Source organism: Protopterus annectens, chromosome 5.part0 (assembly GCF_019279795.1).
Source record: "Protopterus annectens isolate FY-2018-M chromosome 5.part0, PAN1.0, whole genome shotgun sequence".
Classification (NCBI taxonomy): domain Eukaryota; kingdom Metazoa; phylum Chordata; order Ceratodontiformes; family Protopteridae; genus Protopterus; species Protopterus annectens.
In genome coordinates, this window is record NC_056735.1 from 1,710,117,061 (window position 1) to 1,710,141,811 (window position 24,751).

At 38.8% G+C, this 24,751-nt stretch overlaps 1 protein-coding gene across 2 annotated transcripts in view; it reads left to right on the plus strand.

Moving 5' to 3' along the window:
* NR1I2 (nuclear receptor subfamily 1 group I member 2) overlaps window positions 1–24,751 on the plus strand; it is a 1,633,990-nt gene that overhangs the window by 1,375,009 nt on the left and 234,230 nt on the right. The window contains exon 6 of one of the 2 annotated variants that reach the window (XM_044071501.1): window positions 14,343–14,473. The exons of the other annotated variant lie outside the window; for it this stretch is intronic. Within the exon in view, the coding sequence (XP_043927436.1) occupies window positions 14,343–14,473 (131 nt within the window). The remainder of the gene's footprint in view (window positions 1–14,342; window positions 14,474–24,751) is intronic. 2 annotated transcript variants of the gene reach the window in all.

Below are 24,751 nucleotides of genomic sequence, written 5' to 3' on the forward strand. Positions count from 1 at the left end.
AGGGGTCGCTTGGGTGACTTCTTCATTTGCTGGTTGCAAATAGTAGGAAGTGCAACTAATGGGTTGTTTGGCAAAACATTTAATTTTGATGATTGTGCGTATCTCAACATATTCCTGAAGGGGTCATTTGGGTGAATATTTCATTTTGGGGCATGTGTATAACATGTACTAATGAAGATATTGGTAGGGAAATAATTTGTGTATCAGGGAAGTGCTTGTGCATACATGGTCAGACTGCTGAAGTGATCGGTGGGCAAAACAATTTACTGTGTCATTTTGGCACATATGCATATACAACAGACAACTAATTCACTGGCTTACTGCAAGGTGCCATGCCATATTTTCTTAGCTGATCTATTTGTTAGAAAATTGTAGTACAGATATGGTGTAACAAACATAGGTTATCTTTAGGCTCAGGGTTCAGTGATGGTTATTATAATTTTTTGTTTATGTATCCAGCTTTCAGGAAGCATTTATTATCAGATAACAATATGCACATACTGTATTGCAGAAAACTGATGATAAATACATCTGAAGAAATATTGGAATGATGGATAACAAACAGTGCTATGTGTTATTATAACCTGAGGGATGGTTAGGTGAGATAACCGGAGTTACTATTTTTTTTTTACTAAGTCTTACACAGATGAACCAGACAAGTTTGACATTTCTGCTTGTATTTCTGCTTATACTCAGTAGTTACCAGCATGCAGCAACCATATATTTTGGGCATTTTTCCACGCTTTGTCTGTCATGTGTGGAAATTAGGTGGGAGGAGGAAGGGCTCAACAGTATCTAAGTGTTATACTATTTCTACTGAGCTATAATGAGATACTATTTCTACTAAATTACAATGAATGCCTACTCAAAAGTTATATGCAGCAATTAACACCTGTGTCTGAGCATGCATCACTTTCAAGTGATGACATGCAGCTCATTATCACATTCACAATAAGCGTAGTTCCACTATAGCACTGAGTCATTATCACCTCAGGTAAAACTCTCAGCAGCTGTCACTGTTTGAGTAGAGGTCATTATCACATTGATGAATGCACAAGCCAGATTTAGGTCCCTATTTTTGGTCCTCTGTCCCACTGTCTTTTTCAGCATTTCTTGCTCTAGAGGTTGACAGGTAGGTACTGAAGGTTATGTACCTTGTCAATAGGATGCCACTGTGGTTAGGAATGAAGATTTGGGTGAGCTAACCAGGTAATGCTATTGATATACATATATGTGTAGTCTTCCAATGCATTTCTCAAACATCAGTAGTAACCTGTTTGCATTTCTTTCCTGTGCAGGTGCACCCACCTTGTGTCAGTGACATGGCTTCACAAGCAGGAGAACAACAAGTGAGAGTGTGGGTGTATGGCCATTTCTACAGTCACTGGGCTTCCAGCCATGCCTCCTGAAGTAAAAACCACTACAACGTGAGCTTTCCCACATCTAGTGTGAAGGTATACTGGATTGCAAGATGAGGTATGCATTGGAGCAGACTCTTGCAGTTGTCAGAAGAGAAGTGTTTGATCTACCCTGAGCCAGACATTCTTGTGCTGCACATTGGAGGGAATGATGTCATCATTCATCCACTCGGAAGGCTACGGTTTGAAACTGGAACAATGGTGGCCACCATGTTGGACCAGTATGGTAAGAAACTCTATTGTTATATTTTATGAACACCGTTGTCACTAATGACAACACAGGAAAAGAACTGCTAGGGAACTTGGTACACATGCTGAGTAACACTTAATTTTCTGATTGTCAAAGAATCATCTGTATGCTGTGCACAGGTACAGATAACCATTTGATTATGAATTGTGTTATGTAGATTATATTTTTCTTATTTTGACAAATAACTGTGGTAGGGAGATGGTGAACATGCTGATTAAAAACAACTGTTTGAAGAGGGTACCATGTACAGGAGAATGTGAATAACCATCCTGGACACATATCACAGTTTGGTTATAATTATGGTTGAGAGAGTTATGATTTCTTTTCCTGTTGTGCTAAATAACTTTGTCAGGGTACATGTCATCAGGGTAAGTAATACCCCATTTTGAAAGCAGTATTAGTTACAGGATGGAAAAAGAACTGTGTCTGTATGCTGGACAAATGTACAGATAGCACATTATGTTTAGGACTTCGGTTATGAGAATTATGACATTGTTTCATATTTGGTGAATAACTTTGTCAGGGAACATGTCAGCATGCTAAGTAGTAGCTCATTTTGAAGACAGTATTAGCACTTGCAATATATAAAAAGAACTGTGTCTGCATGCTGTACATATGTCTAGATATCACAGTTTGTTTGGGACCATGGTTATGAGAATTAACATGTCATCAGCGTAAGTAATACCTCCTTTTGAAGCCAGTATTAGTAGTTACAGGATGGAAAAATATTTGTGTCTGTATGCGGGCCAACTGGACAGATATCATATTTTGTTTAGGACTTCGGTTATGGAAATTATGATTTTTTTTTCATATTTTGGTAAATAAGTTTGCTAGGGAGCATGTAATTGTGCCAAGGTATACCTCCTTTTGAAGACAGTGTTAGTCCTTACAATATGATAAAATAACTGTGTCTGTATTCTGTACACATGTACAGCTATCACACATTAGGACTTAGGGTATGAAATTTATGAATTTTTTCGTATTTTGGTAAATAACTTTGCAATGGAGCATGTACACGTGCCAAGTGATACCTCATTTTGAAGACAGTGTTACTCCTTACAACATGATAAAACAACTGTGTCTGTATGCTGTACATATATACAGATATCAAAGCTTGTTTAGGACTTAGGTTATGAAAATTATTAAATTTTTCATATTTTGGTAAATAACTTTGCAAGGCAGTATGTCAATGTGCTAAGTAATATCTCATTTTGAAGACAGTATTAATAATTATAACATGGTAAAAAAACTGTATCTGTTTGCTCTCCATATGTACAGATATCAAAGTTTGTTTAGGACTTAGTTTATGGAAATTATGATTTTTTTACATATTTTGCTAAATAACTTTGCAAGAGAGCATGTCAATGCCCCAAGTAATACCTCATTTTGAAGACAGTATTACTCCTTACAACATGTTAAAATAACTGTGATTGCACAACACAGTTTGTTTAGCCATGTAGGATTATGAAAATTATACATTTGTAATAGTTCTTATTATTATGCCCATATCTTTGCAAGGGAACATGGTGATGACACAAATGAGGCATTGTTTTGAAGCTGACATTGAGCCATATAACTTGTACACTGATATGTAGTCTCCGTCTGTTACAGGTGATGAGATATTATGCTTTGTTTATTTATCAACTATGAGAAATCTAATATTAATCATATTTCTGTGAATATCACCATAAGAGAGCATCACACAGTAATGGTTATGGTATAATTTTAAAGCTAACATTCATACAAACAAATTAATTGCAAATTGTATGGGTCTACATGGTACATTCACCAAGATATTGTGATTTGTTATACGAAAAAGGTAAAATATATGCACAATATCAGCATTCCCTGGCAAATATTTAATAATGACTTACGTACACACTATCAACATTTACACTGTTGGAAAGGTCAGTGTCTGCTGAACAACTTTCTCATTTATGTTTTTAGTCTAGCTCTTATGATTAAAGAGATATGAGCGTTTGTTTTCTGTATGGTATTACAAATGGATTTTCTGAAAATAAGCTCAGGCTGCACGGTTTTTCCTATGGTGGAAGTAAGCATGCAGCATTTTCTGAGCTGTTCCGGAGTGAATGAGTTAAAATCTGTCCCTATCTGTGGGTCCTGGTCCCACTTTTATTCTTGGATTTAGCCAGATTTCGTGCTCTAAGAGGTTGAGAGTTCTGATGTGACTGGGGTACATGATGTAACACCACACACAGGGTGACAGTCTGCATCCCTCTCCCTGTACATGTTTTTGCAGACTGTCCACCATTCCGCCCCATATGTCCACTGTGTTCCTCATACATTTGTGTTTTTCCAGTACTATACTGTCAACAGAGGTCCCTGATTTGTAACTACTGACACATTTAAGTGGTGGCCTTTACATCCCGCAGCTAATCTGACCGGTTGCAGCCTGCTGTTATACTAGCCACTTGCTAGGTTACTCAGAGCATGTATAATGTCTGTCTATGGGTATGGCCTTTTGTGCCGCCATTCACTCTGGCTTTGTCCTGCTTTCTTGCAGTAACAGGTTGAGGGGTTATGACAGTCTGTGGGAATACCACCATATGAGTACCTGACATGCAAAAGATGTTGGATGCTGTCAGGCTCGAACCATGCTACTGTCCCTGGCCCAGTGAGCCACACCAGAAGCAAGACAGAGAGGTTTCATTCCTCACAATATCAACAACATACAGGAATTGTCTGGTCTGCTGGTATGTTATTGCAGACTTACTCTTACAGCAGTTCTATGGGAACACTGCTGTGTTTGGGGTGGGGGATGACCAGCCTATACTCTGCTGGCATAGACAGTCGTGCAACTGTCCTGTGACCCCACTCTTTGGTGTCTCCCTGGAATAATGTTGTGGAGTTTCCAGCCATGTGGCCTAGTGGATATTATGGAAACATACTAGTGAACAGAGTACCTGTTGTCCCAAGTGGCTGTTAGATCTGTACAACTAGCCCAGTAGCCCACTATAGCTCTCTGCAAGTAGCCCAGTTGCACACTATATATAGCCCACTATATTCCGTTGCATACATGCGGAAGGTCCATACATATGCTACCATATTGTAGTACCCCTTATAAGTGGTGTATAGGAGAGTGACTTGCCTTGCAAATGCAGCAGTTGACAGAGCTGTAGATGGGGCTAACTCTGTCTGATGTCCACAGTCCATAGCCAATACTTGGTGAGGTACAGGTTGTGTGGTCTGTCTGGCATCATTTTTACTAATATGTATGCGAGTCAGAGTAAGGTGTCAGTCCCTAGGGCCCTAGGTTGTCAGCGGATGTTCTATGCATTTCCTGTTGGCCAAAGCCAGGGCATATTGGGCATGCCTATGTCTGCATACAGGCACAGCCTCAGGGGATTCCTCCTCTGAGTCCCTCTATGGGTGCAGCTGTGGTGGCCTAGGCACTAGTAGGGGGGCTGTGTATCCCTTCTCTTTGCTGAACCTGCTGCTTTTTCCACAGGATCATATTGTGTAGCATGGCACACACTGTGAAAATCAGTGCACATGTAGCTGGAGAGTACTGCAGGGCTTCACCAGATATATTGAGGTATTGGAACCGTGACTTCAACAGCCCAACACATGTTCTATGATGTTCCTAATTTGTGTGTGTTCCTCATTATGGCATTCTTCGGTGGGTGGGTGTGCATTTCTGATGGATGTCATCATCATCCATGGCTCTAGGGCATAGCCAGCAGCCCCAAATAAATGGCCATGTGGGATGTCCCCCCTAGCAAACATCTGATACAGCTGTGATGCATGCCAAATATGTGAGTCGTGATAACTGCCAGAGCTGCCAGCACACATGTTCATGATAATGCCCTGGGCACTGCACATGACCTGGCAGTTGATGGAATGGTACCCCTTGCAGTTTACATAGATTCTACCCTCTATACCAGATGGTGCATTGATGTGTACATGAGTGCAATCTATGGTACCCAGTACATCAGGGTAGTGTGCTACAGGTTAGAAGAGTTGCACACAGCTGGCACTCTCCTCAGGGGTGTGGGGAAGATAAATATGCTCACTGATATGTGGTAGCATGGCATCCAGGAACTGGTGGAGTACCCTGGAAGCAGGTGCCTGTGAGACCCCTATCATGTCTCCAGTTGGTCTTTGGAAAGTACCTGTAGCTGGTATGCTAAGGGCTAAATATACCTTTGTTTCCACTGGGATGGGTTCCCCTCTGGTGGCTCTGGGTCTGAGTTGAGGTCAGCAGAGCTCAGTGATTTCCTGTCGTATGTCCCTGTCTACCCTGTAGTGCTATACAATCTCTAGCTCATGTAGCTCCTGGTAGGTTACCCTGGGCCTGAACACTCTTCTCTTTCTCAGTCTAGGCCTATGGTCAGCATCAGCAGCAGCTGCATTGACCTCAGCATCTAACACATACATATTTAGCAGACCTGCAGCAGCCCTAGCATTCCTTCAGTTAAAATTCCCAAGCCTGTACTCCAATGGTGCACAGTTGTTGTATCTTTCGGCTTTTCCCGGTTAGGGGTCGCCACAGCGGAACTCCGGTCCGCTAATGATTAGCAGTAGATTTTTACTTCCAAGTTGCCAGCCCTGACGTACAACCTTCAACGAAGGTATGCCCATTCACGCATGTCTCCATACAGAAGACGCTTTAGCTGAGAATCGAACAGGACAACGTCTTACTGTGAGGCGACAATGCTACCGCAGCAAAAATCAATCACAGATACCCATTTGTGCTATTCAGTAATTCCATGTCATTTGCATACAGATCCGTGCACAGTACCTGGAAACTACACAGTTTCAGGCCCTGCCTTGTTAGCAACCACAGCAGTCTAACATTATACATACTCCACACAGGGTCCTATAATGCATTACTTTTACATACTCACAAATTCTGGCTTTTACAATATATATATTTTTTTTTCCATAAGGGCATGTTTGCGCACTGCAGCCCACTGTTCAAACATACCCAGGGTATTAAAAAAAAGAAAATTATTTAACATTATTTTCCATATGGTTTTGGACACATGGTGATTAGTTTTGCACATATCTGTGTCCCCTCTGCTATTTCTGCCACTGTCAGCACACTTTTATAGCCCCTGGTATCATTTTTGCATCCTGTAGATGGAATTTTTCCATGTTCATTATGGATACCAACACAGGGTCTGCATGACTGCCTATCTGCTTACTGGATCATTCTACCCCCCTCATTTGCATGCATTTCACCTGTTTATGCAGTGATTTGCATGCCATGGACACTTCCGTGTTCACACACTCTTGCATGCCCCTCAGTTCCATTTACTGGATCGCACATCTGCTTACTTCCATGTAAGCACCATGCCACTATGCCTACATGGCAAATAAGTCCATGTAGGCATTATTAAATTCTCCTGTGTTTATTTTGTGGAGAGGAAAAGGCAACAAAGAGTGTTTTTTGAAAAGTAAAGGAGCGGTGAAACACTAGAAAAAGTGTGAAGAAAAAAAATTGAAAATAGCAATGACATAAACAATATATATATATATATATATATATATATATATATATATATATATATATATACACACACACACACACACACACACACACACACACACACACACACACACACACACACACGCATACAGTTTTACACTGAAAACCTTGAAACTGCATTGGTCAGACAGCATATGGTCGACTTGCAGTTTTCAAGACAACACAATGTCATACCCAAATTGATTGACTACACTGCAGCAAATGGGTAGTGTAATTTGTGTATTTGGGCTCAACATTGTGCAGGGGGATCACGGTTCAGTGAGGAATAGGGAATTAGCCCATTTCCTCACTGAAGTGCAATCTTGGAGTTGGTATATATAATGTGCAGGTGGGCATAGCTCCCCAGCAAAACAGTAGAATTAATGTGCCATTGCCTGTCCAGTTTAATGGTATGTTAATGTGCATAGCAGGAGGTGAGTGATGTCACCTCCTGCTATGTCGGAATACATTGAACCATGGTTGTCGATGTATTTGTTTTCAGTTTGGTTTAGCTTTCAGCATTCCGAATTCCACATTTACAGTTGACATTTTAAATGGTCGACCAAAGCGTATTCGAAATCCCAATAGTAAACCATGTACATATATATATATATATATATATATATATATATATATATATATACATACATACATACATAACGTGTGTGTGTGTGTGTGTGTGTGTGTGTGTGTGTGTGTGTGTGTGTGTGTGTGTGTGTATATATATATATATATATATATATATATATATATATATATATGGATATGATTATGTATAGATATTATAAGAATAAGAAAAAAGAATATGTGAGAAGAATAGATAATTTATTTTATGTACTATGGGTTATTTGGAATGACAGACTGAGTGAAATTTTGTTTAATGGGAAATGGATTTTTAAAGATATATTGTGATAAATCAGATTATGGTTGTGGAAGAAGGAATGGAGTCATTCATGGAAGAATAACAATGGGGATGTTGTAAGTCTACATATATTAGTCTGTACCACCCTAGAACAAAACAAAGAAAAAAAACTAAGGGTAATGCTGCTCAATGCCAGAAGTCTCAACCTCAAGATGCATGCACTCGAGGCCCTTCTCAGTATGGAGAACATCGATGTCTGTGCTGTGACAGAAACCTGGTTCAAGGCTCCTGAGAGCACCCCAGCACTATCAGGTTTTACCTCATATCATGCGTTCCGGCCCCAAAACCTGGACAATACCAAGAAAGGAGGAGGGGTATCCATATTCATCAAGGACACCCACACCTCAAGATTGGTGGCATCGCACGATGCATCGGAAACCATCCAGGTGCAATTAACCATAGGCAAGACTGCTCTGCAATTTGTAGCATGTTACAGGCCACCCTCGCAAACTCAGGAACCTCATATGGCCTTCCTGAAAACACTGGAGGGAATAAATGTATCTCCGAACACCATCATACTAGGTGACTTCAACTGCCCTAATATAGACTGGGAACACTACTCAAGCCCAAACACTCTAGCCCAAAAGTTCCTGGAATTCATAAACTCAAATGCCATGGAACAACTAGTCACCATCCCCACAAGAGGAGAAAACATACTTGATCTCATCATCACGAACATGGGAGCACAATGTTCAATGCCGGAAGTATACCCCTCACTGGTGAGATCTGATCACAAACTAATCTCGCTGGAGGTCCTCATCCCGCCCCCACCCGAAATGAAAAAGACCAAAGTAAAGAACTTCTCGAAAGCCGACTTCACACTTCTAAAGACTAGTGTGGTCTCCTTTAAGGCCCCTGAGCCGGCGGTTAACATTACTCAAACCGCTGAATCACTTACAAATGCCTTCTACCAGCACCTGCAGGGCTGCATGGATCAGGCAATCCCAAGCAAAACAAAGACTCTTTGTACCAAAGGCAAGCGTCCAGTCTGGTGGACCCCAGCCATAAACAAACTCTACAACAAAAGGAGAAAGCTACTACAAGATAGAGCAAAATCCTTAAAAGGTAAGACACTGCTGATCACTATAAGTAAAGAGCTAAGAGCTCTCATAAAATCATCCAAAGCTAATTTTGAGAAAAAATAGCTAAGGACTCTAAAGACAACCATAAGGCATTCTTTAGCTATGTCAGAAACCTAGGAGTAAACTCCCAGATATGCTCAGAATTAGTTCAAAATGATGTGAAGATTACTGATCCTACAGACATTGCCAACATACTGGCTGAAAGGTTCAGTGCAAACTTCTCCTCCCCCCTAAAGGAGAGATATCTATACCAAATGATTGTAGCCCCCCAAACATCTCTAACGCCCAGGTGAGAATTGCTCTCTCCAAGGCAAAGAACACAGCATCCATGGGACCTGATGGTGTCCCTGGCTGTGTGCTCCATGAACTCAACGAGGAATTAAACCCACAGTTAGGACAGCTGTTTAATCTTAGTCTCACCTCCGGATATGTACCCAGGGAGTGGTGCACAGCGACTGTGGTCCCACTCCACAAAGGCGGTGCCTCCACCGACCCTGGAAATTACTGTCCCATTAGCTTGACAAGCCTTATCTGCAAAGCCATGGAGAGGATCATAATGGATCTCATAAATAAAGACATAGGGAACTTGCAGACTTTGGATCCAACCCAGTTTGGCTTTGTCAAAGGCAGATCATGCCTTCTAAACTTGGTTGACTTTTTTGAAACAGTCACCAAGGCCATTGACGAGGGAAAGGCAGTCCATACAGCCTACCTAGACCTGGCGAAGGCTTTTGATACAATACCTCACTCGGGTATCATTGAAAAACTCATCAACTTAAATGTAAACCCATACATTACAAGATGGGTTGCAAACTGGCTGAGTGACAGAACCCACAGGGTCAGAGTTGCTGGCGCCATGTCAGACTCAAAGCCTGTCACAAGTGGTGTCCCACAGGGCTCAGTCCTGGGCCCACTCTTGTTTGGCATCTACTTTTCTGAAGTACAAGCAAACACAGGAGGGTCATGGCTGACAAAGTTTGCAGATGACTGCAAACTGGGCCGTAGTTGAAAACACATCCGACACAGATATCCTTCAGAAGGGTCTCACAGTAACGGATAACTGGTGCCAGAGCCATGGCCTAAAGTTAAATGCCAAGAAATGCATAGTCATACCCTTCGGGAAAAATAAGGTTACCCTAGCTACCATATAGGTGGCAATCCCCTGAACACAGAAGAAGTTATTAGGGACCAGGGAACCCAGGTTGACAGTAGCCTTTCATTCGACACTCATATTGCTAAAGTAGTTAGGAAGACCTTCTACATTGCCCACCTTATCATGAAGGGATTCACATCTAGATCAAGGGAAGTCATAGTCTCCCTATACTCATCACTCATCAGACCAATGATCGAGTACAATGCGCCATTCGAATGTATCTGACCCGACACTTGCATCAGCTGGAGAGGCCACAAAGTTCCTCACCAAAAGAATAAAGGGTCTCAAAATCTGTCTTATGCTGCCCGACTGAAAGAACTCCAGTTATATTCAGTTGCTTACCGCTTGCTCAGAGGTGACCTATGCCTGACATACAAGGCCATGTCAAACCCAGATTTGATAAACATGCTTCATCTCAAAAAATCTAGATCCCTCAGAGCCACAAGGGCGGAGACTTAAACCTCGACACGGTTATTAATAGGACGTGCTGGAGGGATAGATTCATCACCCAAAGACTCCCTATGCTGTGGAACAAAATCCCGGTTTATGTGAGGCAGAGCACCTCGCTGGCCTTGTTCAAGAGGAATCTTGACCAATGGATGGGAGATCGCAGATACACCCCGGGGGTTACCTCAGTGTCACTGCTCGACAGAGGCACAGCAAAATAATGGGCATAGTTTCTCCAAACTAAAGGGGTGGCGTAAGCCACAAAACTATGGGCTAGGCTTATAAATGCCCTCGGGCAGATAGCCTAGTATGAACCTATGGACCTATGAACCTAAGTAAAAAAATAAATAGTGAGAAACAGAAATGTGCATGTATACACATATAAATATGTAAATATATAAGTGATGTTTTTTTGTTTTATCTTGTGTTAATAAAGGACCATTACTCTTTTCAATAAGTGTCATGGAATATTTTATATCCACCTAAGCTACCACCAGCTCAGGCATAAGCATATAATTAAACTGTGACCACTAACAAAATGGTTCTGTACCTTTTTATTGTCACTTTCAAAATGTAATAGCATGTTATGATATGTATTCAGTAGTAGTTTATCATTTTATGTAGACGTAATAACAGATTTAGTAGTAGTTTGGCATTTTATGTAGACATGATGACACTAAAACATAGTATATTTGATTTGTTAATAATATTAGTCCGTACCACTCAAGTGCTTACAGTAGTTTAACAATTTTGTAATTTCACAGTATCTCATATAATATCCACTGACATAGATTGACATATTTTAATAACAGCTGAATGTCATTAATCACCTCACTAATGCTCATTCATCTTACTGTCAGCTTTTCTGATCATAACAGATTAACTGAACCATGATTATGCTTATATGTATAACTGTGAGAAGCAAACTTAATCTAGTTGAAATTGTCTGATTGCAATTCAGAAAAAAATGAAAATAGGAGTAACAGAAGTATCTTCTCCAAAAAATGGTTGTGAGAACTGTATAGCTGTAGACCTCTTCAGTGACAGTAAAAGACATTTTCTAAAAGAAAAAAAACATTTGATTGACTGAAATTGCCACTATAAGGTCAAGTTACAGCCACAAATCTGCTACACTGGAAAATGCTGCTTTCAGACTGAATAAATAAAACACTGTAACTTGTACATGTATGTTGTCATAGCAACAACTGAGAATCATATATGATATACAAATACTGTATCCAACAGGCAATGGAAAGTTGCCTGAAAATCCTATTTGTAATCATGTTGTGGGATTCATCTTTTGAAATAATTGAGCTGCAGCCATGGCAGCCATTGTGCATAAACAAGCTTTGCCGATCTCACATACCAGCATATTACAGTCTTTTTTTTACAAGCACAAAATGTCTTCACTTTTTATTTACAAACTGATAATCCTCATTGACAGTCTACCTTTTAAGCATGTCTTCTTAAAGCTGTATATGGCTAGGCATCTTGTGGATCACATGATCACTTTCCTGGTATAATTCCTGGTTAAAGGTGTATATGGCTAGATGTCTTATGGTCCTCATGATCACTTTCCTAATATTATTCCTGCTTAAAGGTTTATATGGCTAGGTGTCTTATGGTCCCCATGATCACTTGCCTAGTATTATTCCTACTTAAAGGTGTATATGGCTAGGCATCTTATGGTCCCCATGATCACTTGTCTAGTATTATTCCTGGTTAAAATTGTATATGGCTAGGTATCTTATGGTCCCCATGATCACTTGCCTAGTATTATTCCTGCTTAAAGGTGTATATGGCTAGGTATCTTATGGTCCCCATGATCACTTGCCGAGTATTACTCCTGCTTAAAGGTGTATATGGCTAGGTGTCTTATGGTCCTCATGATCACTTTCCTAATATTATTCCTGCTTAAAGGTTTATATGGCTAGGTATCTTATGGTCCTCATGATCATTTGCCTAGTATTATTCCTACTTAAAGGTGTATATGGCTAGGTGTCTTATGTTCCCCATGATCACTTGCCTGGTATTATTCCTGGTTAAAGGTGTATATGGCTAGGTATCTTTTGCACCCCATGATCACTTGCCTAGTATTATTCCTACTTAAAGGTGTATATGGCTAGGTGTCTTATGTTCCCCATGATCACTTGCCTGGTATTATTCCTGCTTAAAGGTGTATATGGCTAGGTATCTTATGGTCCCCATGATCACTTGCCTAGTATTATTCCTGCATAAAGGTATCAATGGCTAGGTATCTTATGTTCCCCATGATCACTTGCCTAGTATTATTCCTGCTTAAAGGTGTATATGGCTAGGTATCTTATGGTCCCCATGATCACTTGCCTAGCATTATTCCTGCTTAAAGGTATCAATGGCTAGGTATCTTATGTTCCCCATGATCACTTGCCTAGTATTATTCCTACTTAAAGGTGTATATGGCTAGGTATCTTATGGTCCCCATGATCACTTGCCTAGTATTATTCCTACTTAAAGGTGTATATGGCTAGGCATCTTATGGCTCTCATGATCACTTGCCCAGTATTGTTCCTATGTTTCTCTATCCAATGTGATGTACACCAATAACACATGCATACACATACACTCACTCTGACAACTCACCCAACCTCTGAGCCTCAAAATAAATAAATAAGCAAATACATAAATAAAATAAAGAATATGCAAACTATCTTTTGCAGGGGGCAACCCTCCCTGTGCCCACTACACCTCCTGCAAGTAATATATACCAACTCTGAGAATGCACTGCCTTGGAGAAAGGGCAAATTCTTGCTCCCCCAAAATAGTAAAACCAAGCAAAAAAAAGCAGTTTGATGGTCTGAATGTTGAACATTTTTTTCCATCAAACAACTGAATGACTCCCACACATTCACAACATATATATTGTCACTTAATCTAACTCAGGTGAATGACCAGACCATGGATTATATTTCATTTGGTTTGACTTACCTTTCCAGGCATGGATCAGGTGGTATGGCTGCAGCAAAGGATGCTGCTGTATGGCTGACACATGCCCTATATAGTTCTAAACCTCTCCTCCAAGGATGGGGTAATGAAATGTATTCATTCAGCTGCTTTATGTTGCTTATTATATGGGCTTAATTTTATGCGGACAACTGATGAAACAAAAATATAGACTATTTTAATATACATTATATTAGATTTTTTATTCAGTGTTATTTTGCATCATTTTGGATTTAATATAACTTTGTCTTATAACATTTTTAGTTTGTTTGCATTTTCCAGCTAACAGATGATGTTTGAAACTTCTCCAAAAAATTTTTTTCCTTTAGTTTACAAGTTGTAAGATTTTGTTCTGATCAATAGGTTATTCTGCTTCACTTGAATAATTGCAGCAGCTTTGGTGCTAAAATTAGAAAAGTAAAAAAACAGAACATAGCAGCCATCTGTGTTAAACATTAGAACACTTGTTTGTGTAGGTACAATACTACAGTATATGACTGAGTTACAGAGAATGGGATTGTAACAGTCTAGAGAACAGGTGGTCTGGGTTTCCATAAAATATATATATATATATATATGTATTTTTTTTTCTTGCAGGCGTGCCATGAAAAAAAGTATTCACTTTAGCTGTCCATTCCAAAATGCATGTATAATCACCAAAAATAATCGACGGCAGTGCCAGGCCTGCCGGCTGAAAAAGTGTCTAAACATAGGGATGCGCAAAGAGTGTAAGTATTCGGTATGTGTTTATCTGTCTATCCATCTATCTGCACAACTGAAATTAAGTAATTAATGAATATTAAGTCTTAAGCACGTATCAAAATTAGATACAGGTATCAACTTCAACTTTATTTAAGTGTTTTAACACAAAAAAACAGGTACGATAAATTAAAAGAAGAAACATAATTAGAAAGTGGTACATAAAATAAGATGAAATAAACAGTTAAAGCGTAACATCTGTGAATAATTCAGATAGAGCAGTATGTTATTCTTCTCTTGCATATATTATATCAAAGTGGTAAGACTTAAGTGATATGTGGAAGCCAGCCAGCTTTGTGCACACCCAAAACCACTGAAGTAGTATATTCCACTGGAAGGGAGCCTTTTAGGCAAAGGTTCCCCTTCCAGAACTCTTGAGACAAACCTATTGAACCATCAACAGCCTCTGAATGGCAGAGCATAGAACCATAAAAGGGGTGTATGGCACCAATAACTTTCAGATAAGAGGGATCCAAGCTGTCTAGAGATAAATACACCAACACCAGAACCTTATACATAATCCCGAAATGAACTGGTAGCCATTGTAGAACACACAGATCAGGAGTAATATGTTGGTAATGTGACATACTGGTTAATAATCTGACTGTAGAGATCTGCACTAGCTGTAAATGGTGTTGGGAAGTCCTAGGTAAATGGCATTGCAGTAATCCAATCATGAGAAGGGCAAGGTATGAACTAATACTGAAAGATCAGCCTGAGACAGAAAGTGTTTTATTTTAAATATATTTTGTAGGTGGATTTAGCAACAGATGACCATCCGTAGTGTCAGCAAAAGATCTAAGATAACACCAAGCTTATACACTATTTCAACAAACTCACCCTTCATAGAAAATACAATTCAGAAGGGAGGAAAGATACGAGTCTTTCACAGTTGCATGAACTACCATGGCCTCTGTTTTGGAAGTGTTCATTTTCAACTGATTACTGGACAACCATAAATGTGTGATTTCTGGATGGTCAGCAGGGGAATGCACAATCATCATATCATCCGGAGGGAAGGAGAGTTACATTTCTGTACTGGCTGCATTTCATCTGCTCTGTATAAAGAATACTGGACCAAATAAATGGTGGAGAGGCTTTACCTCACAGACAAAAGATTTTGGAACCTTACTGGCCAGTGCAACTGACAGTACAGCCTAATGGTATACGTGAGAATTGTTATCATGCTGTAGTGCTACAGTAGAAGCAGTAGCTCTGTGACGGAGCCATGATGGACACCTGATTAGATGAATACAGATGGGTGCATACATGTGTGTGTGTGTGTGTGTGTGTGTGTGTGTGTGTGTGTGTGTGTGTGTGTGTGTGTGTGTGTGTGTGTGTGTGTATGTGTGTGTGTTTGTGTGTGTGTGTGTGTGTGTGTGTGTGTGTGTGTGTGTGTGTGTGTGTGTGTGTGTGTGCATATATATACATACATATATATATATATATATATATATATATATATATATATATATATATGGGTCTACTTCGTTTGTATGAAGTTTCAGTACTTCGAAACCCACTTGTTTGAGACCAGTTGTTTGAAGTACCAAACCTTCAAAAACGAAGTACAGAGATCACAATACAGCACGGAATGGGAATATTCCATTTTCCTCGCTGTAGTGCAATCTCGAAGTTGGTATATTTAAGTAGGGGGGTGTGAGGGGGGTGCAGGGGGGGCTTGTTCCCCTGCAAAACATGTTTTCTGTGGGGGGGGGTCGCTGAAGTGGGCCTCTACTTTGTTTGTTCGATGTAACATATTTTTGAACAAAGTAGAATCATATATGTGTTTGTATATATATATATATATATATATATATATATATATATATATATATATATATATATATGGGTCTGTATGGTTTGATTGAATGCTCATTTGACCGATTCACAAATGTTCATACTCGAAATTCTCATTTGGCTGAATCATAACTGGTAGAAATGTGTAAAACTGTGTAAGCAGTATGTGATGTTGTCATTTCTGATTATAGAAGTTATTAGGGAAGTTAATCTAGAAATGTATATATGGATTGGCAAAGGGCACTGTCATGTTATAACTCCAGATCTAAAGATGTTTGTGTTGGTGCACCAGCAATGATTCTCTGTGTGCATGTGGTGTTTTTTTTCTTTTCTCCACAGTTGTGTATCTGTGAAGTTAGCATATATAAGTAAGGGGGTATGGGGATGTAAATACAGCATAGTTCTATGTCTTTGAAGTACTGGTAGTCGAGTGGTTTTAGTTTTAAAATTTAATGATATGATGACCTTCACTACAATGTGTTACATTGTGAGAAATGGTAGAGGGCTCTCTAAGGGTTTTTTGCCCTTTTCTCCACTAAGGTGCAACCAAGGAGTTATTATATATAACTTAAGGGAGGTGTGGGGTGGAGTTTTTTTCTATTTTGGGGGGTTCAACTCACCATTCTCTGTGTTTAATTTTCTGTGAATGATGAGTCGAAAAATGTGGTTTGATCAGTAAACCACAAAAAAAAATATTTTTTGTGGTATGTTTGTTATGTTAGTCAAATGAGTTATCATACTATTATGTTCACTGATTTGTGATTTAGTCAAATATATATGTATATTATATATTTACATATATGTATGTGTGTACATGTGTGCAAATTTATGGGATCTTTGGGAGTTTGCATTAGATAAATGAAGCATCTTATAGTGTTTGTTTAGTGAACAAGTTTTCTGATGAGTGATGAAGCCATGCATCATGAAGTGCAATTCTGAAACGTAGAGTGTAAGTAAGACATGTACTTTATTTTTCAGAAGCCCTCTACATATTCCACTTAGCCATTTTTCTGATTTATTTTAATTTTGCTTTACTGTTTTCATTGATGTTGGTGGGATACAGTAACTGCACAGTTTGTCTACTAAGCAAGATTTTATGTAGATTACGTAGACTTTTGTGAAAGAACTGTCTTATGGCTGATTTTATGTTTTAATTTTAATACAGTTGAAATTTTTTATATTTTGTCACTTTATTGCTAATACTTCAGTGCAGATCAAAATTCATGAAATCTATCTATGTCTAGTGCAGCATTTTTCCAGCTTCCAGCATCTTCATCTATAACTAATAATATGAATTGCATGAGTCCATTGTCATGGAACTGCTTTCCAACATTGAAAATAATTTACAATTAGTGGCAACACTGCTGGAGGTTGGTGAAGGAAGTTTGTGAACAGATGTATTTACACGTAAAACCTGTCATGATACTGCATGACTTTGAAAAAGGCGTGGTTAACATTATCACCAAAAATATACCTGACAACACCAAAGGGCTGTTGGTTCATTCAGTATGTATGGCAACAAATACAGAAGATGAGGCTTGCAATAGAGTTTGGAAACATCACAGATTTTGCCATATTATGCAAACAGATTCCTAGCTTGTTTTTTATGCAACTGATACATTCATAGAAAATGAGGCAGACATGCCTTATTTTTGTAAGCCGCTGTGTTTTTTCTTTCAGGAAGATTGCACATTAAGAAGACCAAGATGGTATGGCACTAATATGTCCATTACAGAATGTTCCTCACCTTTATTTGAAATAAAGTTTTGGAATCACTGAGATAATGCATGTTTGGGTTACCAACAAAGTCAAAATGCAGTCAAGGGATGGCACAGGAGACTGAGAAGTCCCCTTGGCAAGAAGCACTTGTATATGTTTGATATTATAAGGGTAGATCAGTTTGAGCAGAGCCATGTTGAAATTAATTGGAGCAGAGCATTGTGCAGCATTCCACCATCTGAAAACAAAAGTGGTTGACAAACGAAGAAGTATTCCAACATTTGTTGGCTAGAAGTGATACTATCTTGGATTCATGCAATGTGTGGTGCAACACTGTGCTTACTAATTTACTTCCTCCTGTCCCCTTAACATTAATGTTGTACTCTACTCTACTCTTTACTACATTTATGTTTCTTTACACAGGATTCAGAAGCAAATGTAGATCGGCACTGTGGTGGGCATTGTAAAAAAACAATAAAAAAATCTAAATGTCGAATCTTGATGGTACTTCTATTTTGACATCACTAATTCTGTATTCTGATTTGCAGCATAACCATTGTATGAGCTGATGCTTCATGTTTCCGTTATGCAGCTTTATATGTATATATATATATATATATATATATATATATATATATATATATATGGGTCTAGGACTATTCACTGAAAGCACATTTCACCGAAACACATTTAACTGTGCACAATTCACTGAAAGCTCAATTCACTGAAAACACAATTCACTGAAACACGTTTCACTGAAAGTTATATATGGCCTTTTCCCCACCGTAGTGCAACTCTGGAGTTAGTATATATAGTAAGGGGGGGGTGTGGGGGCACCGCCTCCTCCATTGGGGGGTGTGGGGGGCATAGCCCTCCACCTATTTTAAATATTTTGAACTATATACATGGATACTTGCAATTCCAGTAAATTACTCTTTTCTGAACATAATATATATCCAAAGTATGTGGGGGGCTAGAACCCCCACACCCCCCAATATGGGGGGTGCTCCCCCACACCTCCCACTTACTCCATATATATATATATATATATATATATATATATATATATATATATATATATATATATATATATATATATATATACTAACTCCAGGGTCACACTACAGTGGGGAAAAGGCCATATATAACTTTCATTGAAATGTGTTTCAGTGAATTGTGTTTTCAGTGAATTGAGCTTTCACTGATTTGTGCACAGTCATTTGACTTTCAGTGAAATGTGCTTTCAGTGAATAGTCCTAGACCCATATATGTATATATATATATATATATATATATATATATATATATATATATATATAAAATTGTCGTATGTGTGTAAATATCTTGTGCTGTGGTACAGATTAAAGTTTATGCCACACCATTTTATTAGTGTCCATTGATTGCTAGGCTAAACACACAGACAAACAGACAGAAAGACCCCCCCCACACACACACACACACACACACACACACTTGTATTTCTGTACATGCATATGTGTTTGCGTTCAGTCATATGAAATATGACATATGAAATTTGAAAATTTAAAAAGTCGGTCATATGGCATAGTCCTATTCAATAGCATATTAGATCTGTATCCATACTGCCCAACTTTGTTTGAAATATGAGAAGACTTTATGTATTTCTCTCTTTATTGCCTCTATTCAGTATAGACTTTATATCTAAATCTCAGACATTGTCATATGTTGATTTTCAAGTTAAACATGAACTGGAAGCTGCTGTACAGTTTTGTGACAAGTCATTTACTAATATCAGAAAGACGTCTACTTATATATTGCTACTTAGAAGATATCACATAACATTTGTTCTGAAGCGCACTGATTTCATTTTAATAATCCTGTTCGTGTTTTATCTAACATTAGAAGTCCTGGTAAAGTCAGTAACAATTAATTTTCCTAATGTTGCTCTCTACAGGTCAATATCAGTTTTTTTAATTGACCATATTATTATGCAGCTAAATCTCAATATCAGAATGCATATCATCGAAGCAGAGAAATGAACAGCAAATGTAGTATGTGAGATCGCAGCACAGCAGAGATTAGGGAATTGGCCTTTTCTACACTGTAGTGTATTTTCAGATTTGGTATTTATAACTAGTAAGGAGAATGGAGTGTAGGTGGACGCACCCCTGCAAAAAAGATCTTTTACTTTTTTTATCATATTAATGCTTTGCACTTTGATATTTTCGATTAGATGATAAGCCACTCGATGTGTAGTGATTTTGATTTTTTGAACTAGATCCATTATCTGGCCATTCACCTTCTCTGCCCAAGGTCCACAGTGTCTCATAGAAACATTGATGTAATGTCATCAAATGTTAGGATATGGCATTCAAAACTGCCAGAGAAAAATTAAACAGCTAGTCTTCAAGAGTAACCCTGTAAATTAACAGCATGCCTTTCTATAAATAGGTTTTTAAAAGTAGAATATTCATAAAGAATATTTCTTCTGCATGAAGATGTTATGCATAAAATGATCGGTACAAATGCATTAAAATGGCTCACTAAGACAAGGAAGAGACCTGCCAAGTACCTTAACACCTTTAGTATGCCTTGTTCATCATTTTAGAAGAGTATTTTCTGTAGGTTTATTTTGTTGTTTTGCCGTTGTAACCAGACAGCATTTGTGCTGATTAGTTTGCTTTGTTATATGTCCAGTTAGAGGTTCCCTGTAGCTACACTCTTTTCTTAGTCCTTTTGGCACACTGTTTGCCATCCCATTCAACCAGTTGTGATGATTCTCTGTGTGTTCAGTAACATGTATTTAAAAGGCATAACTGTGACTGAGTTTTCCATCATACTGCTGTGTAACGTGGCATATTACTGATGTGTAGACATCAGGGTGAGATGTTAAGCCAAGGTCTGTTCTGTATAAGCTGGTGGTACCTTAGTTGAGTGGTTAAGATCCCATGCTGTATTATGGATGAAAAACAGGAACGATTTGTTACACAAACTCAATAAACAAAACATATCATGAAATAAAGCATATTCTAAATAAAATTACACATCACGTAATATACCAACTTATTCAGCAAAAGTAATCAACAAGAATATATTGATTGATGGGTAATTATTGCTAGCTTTGACCATGCAAGAGTTGCCTTCTGGCTAGTTGCTTACCCACTTTATAATCTATTCACTGAGTATATGCTTCAAAGTACTTAAAATTACTTCAGATACTTAACATGCCCTCATAGGGCCTTGTGCCAAAGGCCTTTGATACATCCAGATGTACAGCATCCACTTTTAATTAATAGCATAATTATAGTTTTTTTATATTTCAGAAACTCTGTTACAGAGTACTGCCCTACACCTTCCCAACCTTATATATATATATATATATATATGCATGTGTGTGTGTGTGTGTGTGTGTGTGTGTGTGTGTGTGTGTGTGTGTGTGTGTGTGTGCGTGTCTTCTCTCTCTCTCTCTATATATATATATATATATATATATATATATATATATATATATATAGGTGTAGGACATATGCTCGACTAGTATATGTCTGAATCACAAAACATCGAACACACATACACGAAAGCACTTAACATCGAAAAGCACTTCCGTGTATGTGTAGTTCAAAATAAAATCTATATTTCTGCAGGGGGGCTTTGCCCCACTGCACCCCCCCCACTTTATTATTTTCACTCCGAGATCGCACTACAGTGGGGAAAAGGGAATTTTCTCTTACCCACACTGTAGTCCGATCTATGAAACAGGCACACATACATGGAAGCGCTTGTCGATGTTAAGCACTTTCGTGTATGTGTGTTTGATGTCTTGTGATTTGGACATGCTAGTCGAGCATGTGTCCGGATATATATATATATATATATATATATATATATATATATATATATATATGTATATATATATATATATATATATATATATAGGTATATAGATATGTACATGTATGTTTGCATATATACCAACATTAAAATCCCAAATGGTTTCCAGATTATACTGTCCAGTTGTTATATACCAAACTGTCTTGTCTATGTTGCTGTTCGTTAAGCCCTGAATACCAAACTTTTCCTTAACAGACAAAGATGTTCACCCATGTCCCATCCACTCTACATTATACTATCAAACACACTCTTTTTTTTCCTAACAATACAGGTGTACCTTTACGGGCAGCCTCTTATCAAACTCCCATAGATCACTTTCAATATTTTATCCTCATTCTCCACTCCTTGACTGAAACCCACACCTCAGATGACAAATGCTCCCCCCTATGGTTCCTAAAAAAATCTCCATCACAAATTCATATAACTTTATCCTACTTTTTTACCTTTACAATTAATTAATATTCCTATTTCTGACTTTCCTGAATAACTCCTCTTACATTCATCCTCTGAACTCCTCCTACTTCTTTTTCAATGCACCAGCAATCCCTTAAAGCTGCCTTAGAGAGGAACACCTAATATACCCTTCCTCTATATAGTCCATCAAAAAAGATAGGTTTAATGAAACTTAAATAATTACAGACTCATGATGTTTACTCCCTTCTTCTTTAATATACAAATTGTCTTTCTTGATAGGTGTTAGTTATACCCAGATTGCAGAACAAATAGTCACAATTTCCATGTCTTCCTATGACAACATCAACCTCTGCCACGTATGTCGCAGTAACTAACCCAATAGACTTACCCCATGTACATTATTTTATTTTTGAAAAAAACAAGCTGCTCTCACATTTCAGCAGCTTCCCTCACTTACTTGCATATATTCTGGCTACCCATGTCAAAACCTCATACCAAATACCTTAAATTCCTGTTCCAAAAACTGAATCTCTGTATGTAATCATTCCTTCCCAAACTATAGGTTCATAGGTAGGTACTAGGCTATTGGCCCTAGGGCCTATATAGGCTTAGACAAAAAGGTACCCTGGCTTTCACCACCCAAGAAAATTATTTTCCTGTGCCCCTGTCGAGCAGAGCCATAGAATTGATCCCAGGATGAACTTCCTTTTCACATCCAATCATCAAGATTTTCTTGAAGAGTGCTAATGAGGAGCTTTGTTTGATATAGATAGGTAGTTTGTTCCAGAGTATGGGAAGTCTCAGGGACAGGAATCTATCTCTCCAGCATGTTCTGTTTATTGTAAAATTATGTATATTAGCTATTCCTAATGCTTAATCCTGTATTCTGCAAAATTTCCTCCACCATCTGAACCGCTGAGGGAACACAAACAACTACCATTGTACCCAAAATAATGTCATGGGTATATAGTTTGTCAGTGTTTGGAAGAGGCAGGGGCTGATGAATGAAGAGAATGAGAGGGAGAGAAGGTTGGATGATGTGGGGATAGTGAATCATGAAGTAAAATGGATTAGCAAGGAGGAAGTAAGGATAGCTATGAAGAGGATGAAGAATGGAAAGGCTGTTGGTCCAGATGACATACCTTTGGAAGCATGGAGGTGTTTAGGTGAAATGGCAGTGGAGTTTTTTTAGATTGTTTAATGAAATCTTGGAAAGTGAGAGGATGCCTGAGGAATGGGAAAAAATGTTTTTGTACCGATTTTTAAGAATAAGGGTGATGTGCAGAGCTGTAGTAACTACAGAGGGATTAAATTGATCAGTCACAGCATGAAGTTATGGGAAAAAGTAGTGGAAGCTAGGTTAAGAAGGGAGGTGATGATTAGTGATCAGCAGTATGGTTTCATGCCAAGCAAGAGCACTACAGATGCGATGTTTGCTCTGATAGTGTTGATGGAGAAGTACAGAGAAGGTCAGAAGGAGTTACATTGTGTCTTTGTGGACTTAGAGAAAGCATATGACAGGGTGCCTAAAGAGGAGATGTGGTAATGTATGAGGAAGTCGGGAGCGTCAGAGAATGTACGAGGGTAGTGTGACAGCGGTAAGGTCTGCGGTGGGAGTGACGGATGCATTTAAGGTGGAGGTGGGATTACATCAAGGATCAGCTCTGAGCCCTTTCTTATTTGCAATGGTGATGGACAGGTTGACAGACAAGATCAGACAAGAATCCCCGTGGACTTGTTTGCAGATGACATTGTGATCTGTAGTGAAAGTAGGGAACAGGTGGAGGAGACCCTGGAGAGGTGGAGATATGCTCTAGAGAGAAGAGGAATGAAGGTCAGCAGGAATAAGACAGAATATATGTGTGTGAATGAGAGGGAGGATAGAGTAATGGTGAGGATGCAGGGAGATGAGTTGGCAAAGGTGGATGAGTTTAAGTACTTGGGATCAACAGTTCAGAGTAATGGTGAGTGTGGAAGAGAGGTGAAGAAGAGAGTACAGGCAGGATGGAGTGGGTGGAGAAGAGTGTCAGGAGTGATTTGTGACAAACGAGTACCAGTAAGAGTGAAAGGGAAGGTCTACAAGAGGGTAGTGAGACCAGCTATGTTATATGGGTTGGAGACAGTGGCATTGACAAAAAGGCAGGAGTCAGAGCTTGACGTGACAGAGTTGAAGATGTTAAGATTTGCACTGGGTGTGACGAAGATGGACAGGATTAGGAATAAGTATATTAGAGGGTCAGCCCAGGTTGGAAGGTTTGGAGACAAAGCCAGAGAGGCAAAATTACATTGGTTTGGACATGTGCTGAGGAGGGATGCAGAGTATATTGGGAAAAAGATGCTAAGGATGAAGCTGCCAGGTAACAGGAAAAAAGGAAGGCCTAAGATAAGGTTTATGGATGTGGTGAGAGATGACATGCAGGTGGTTGGTGTGACAGAGCAAGATG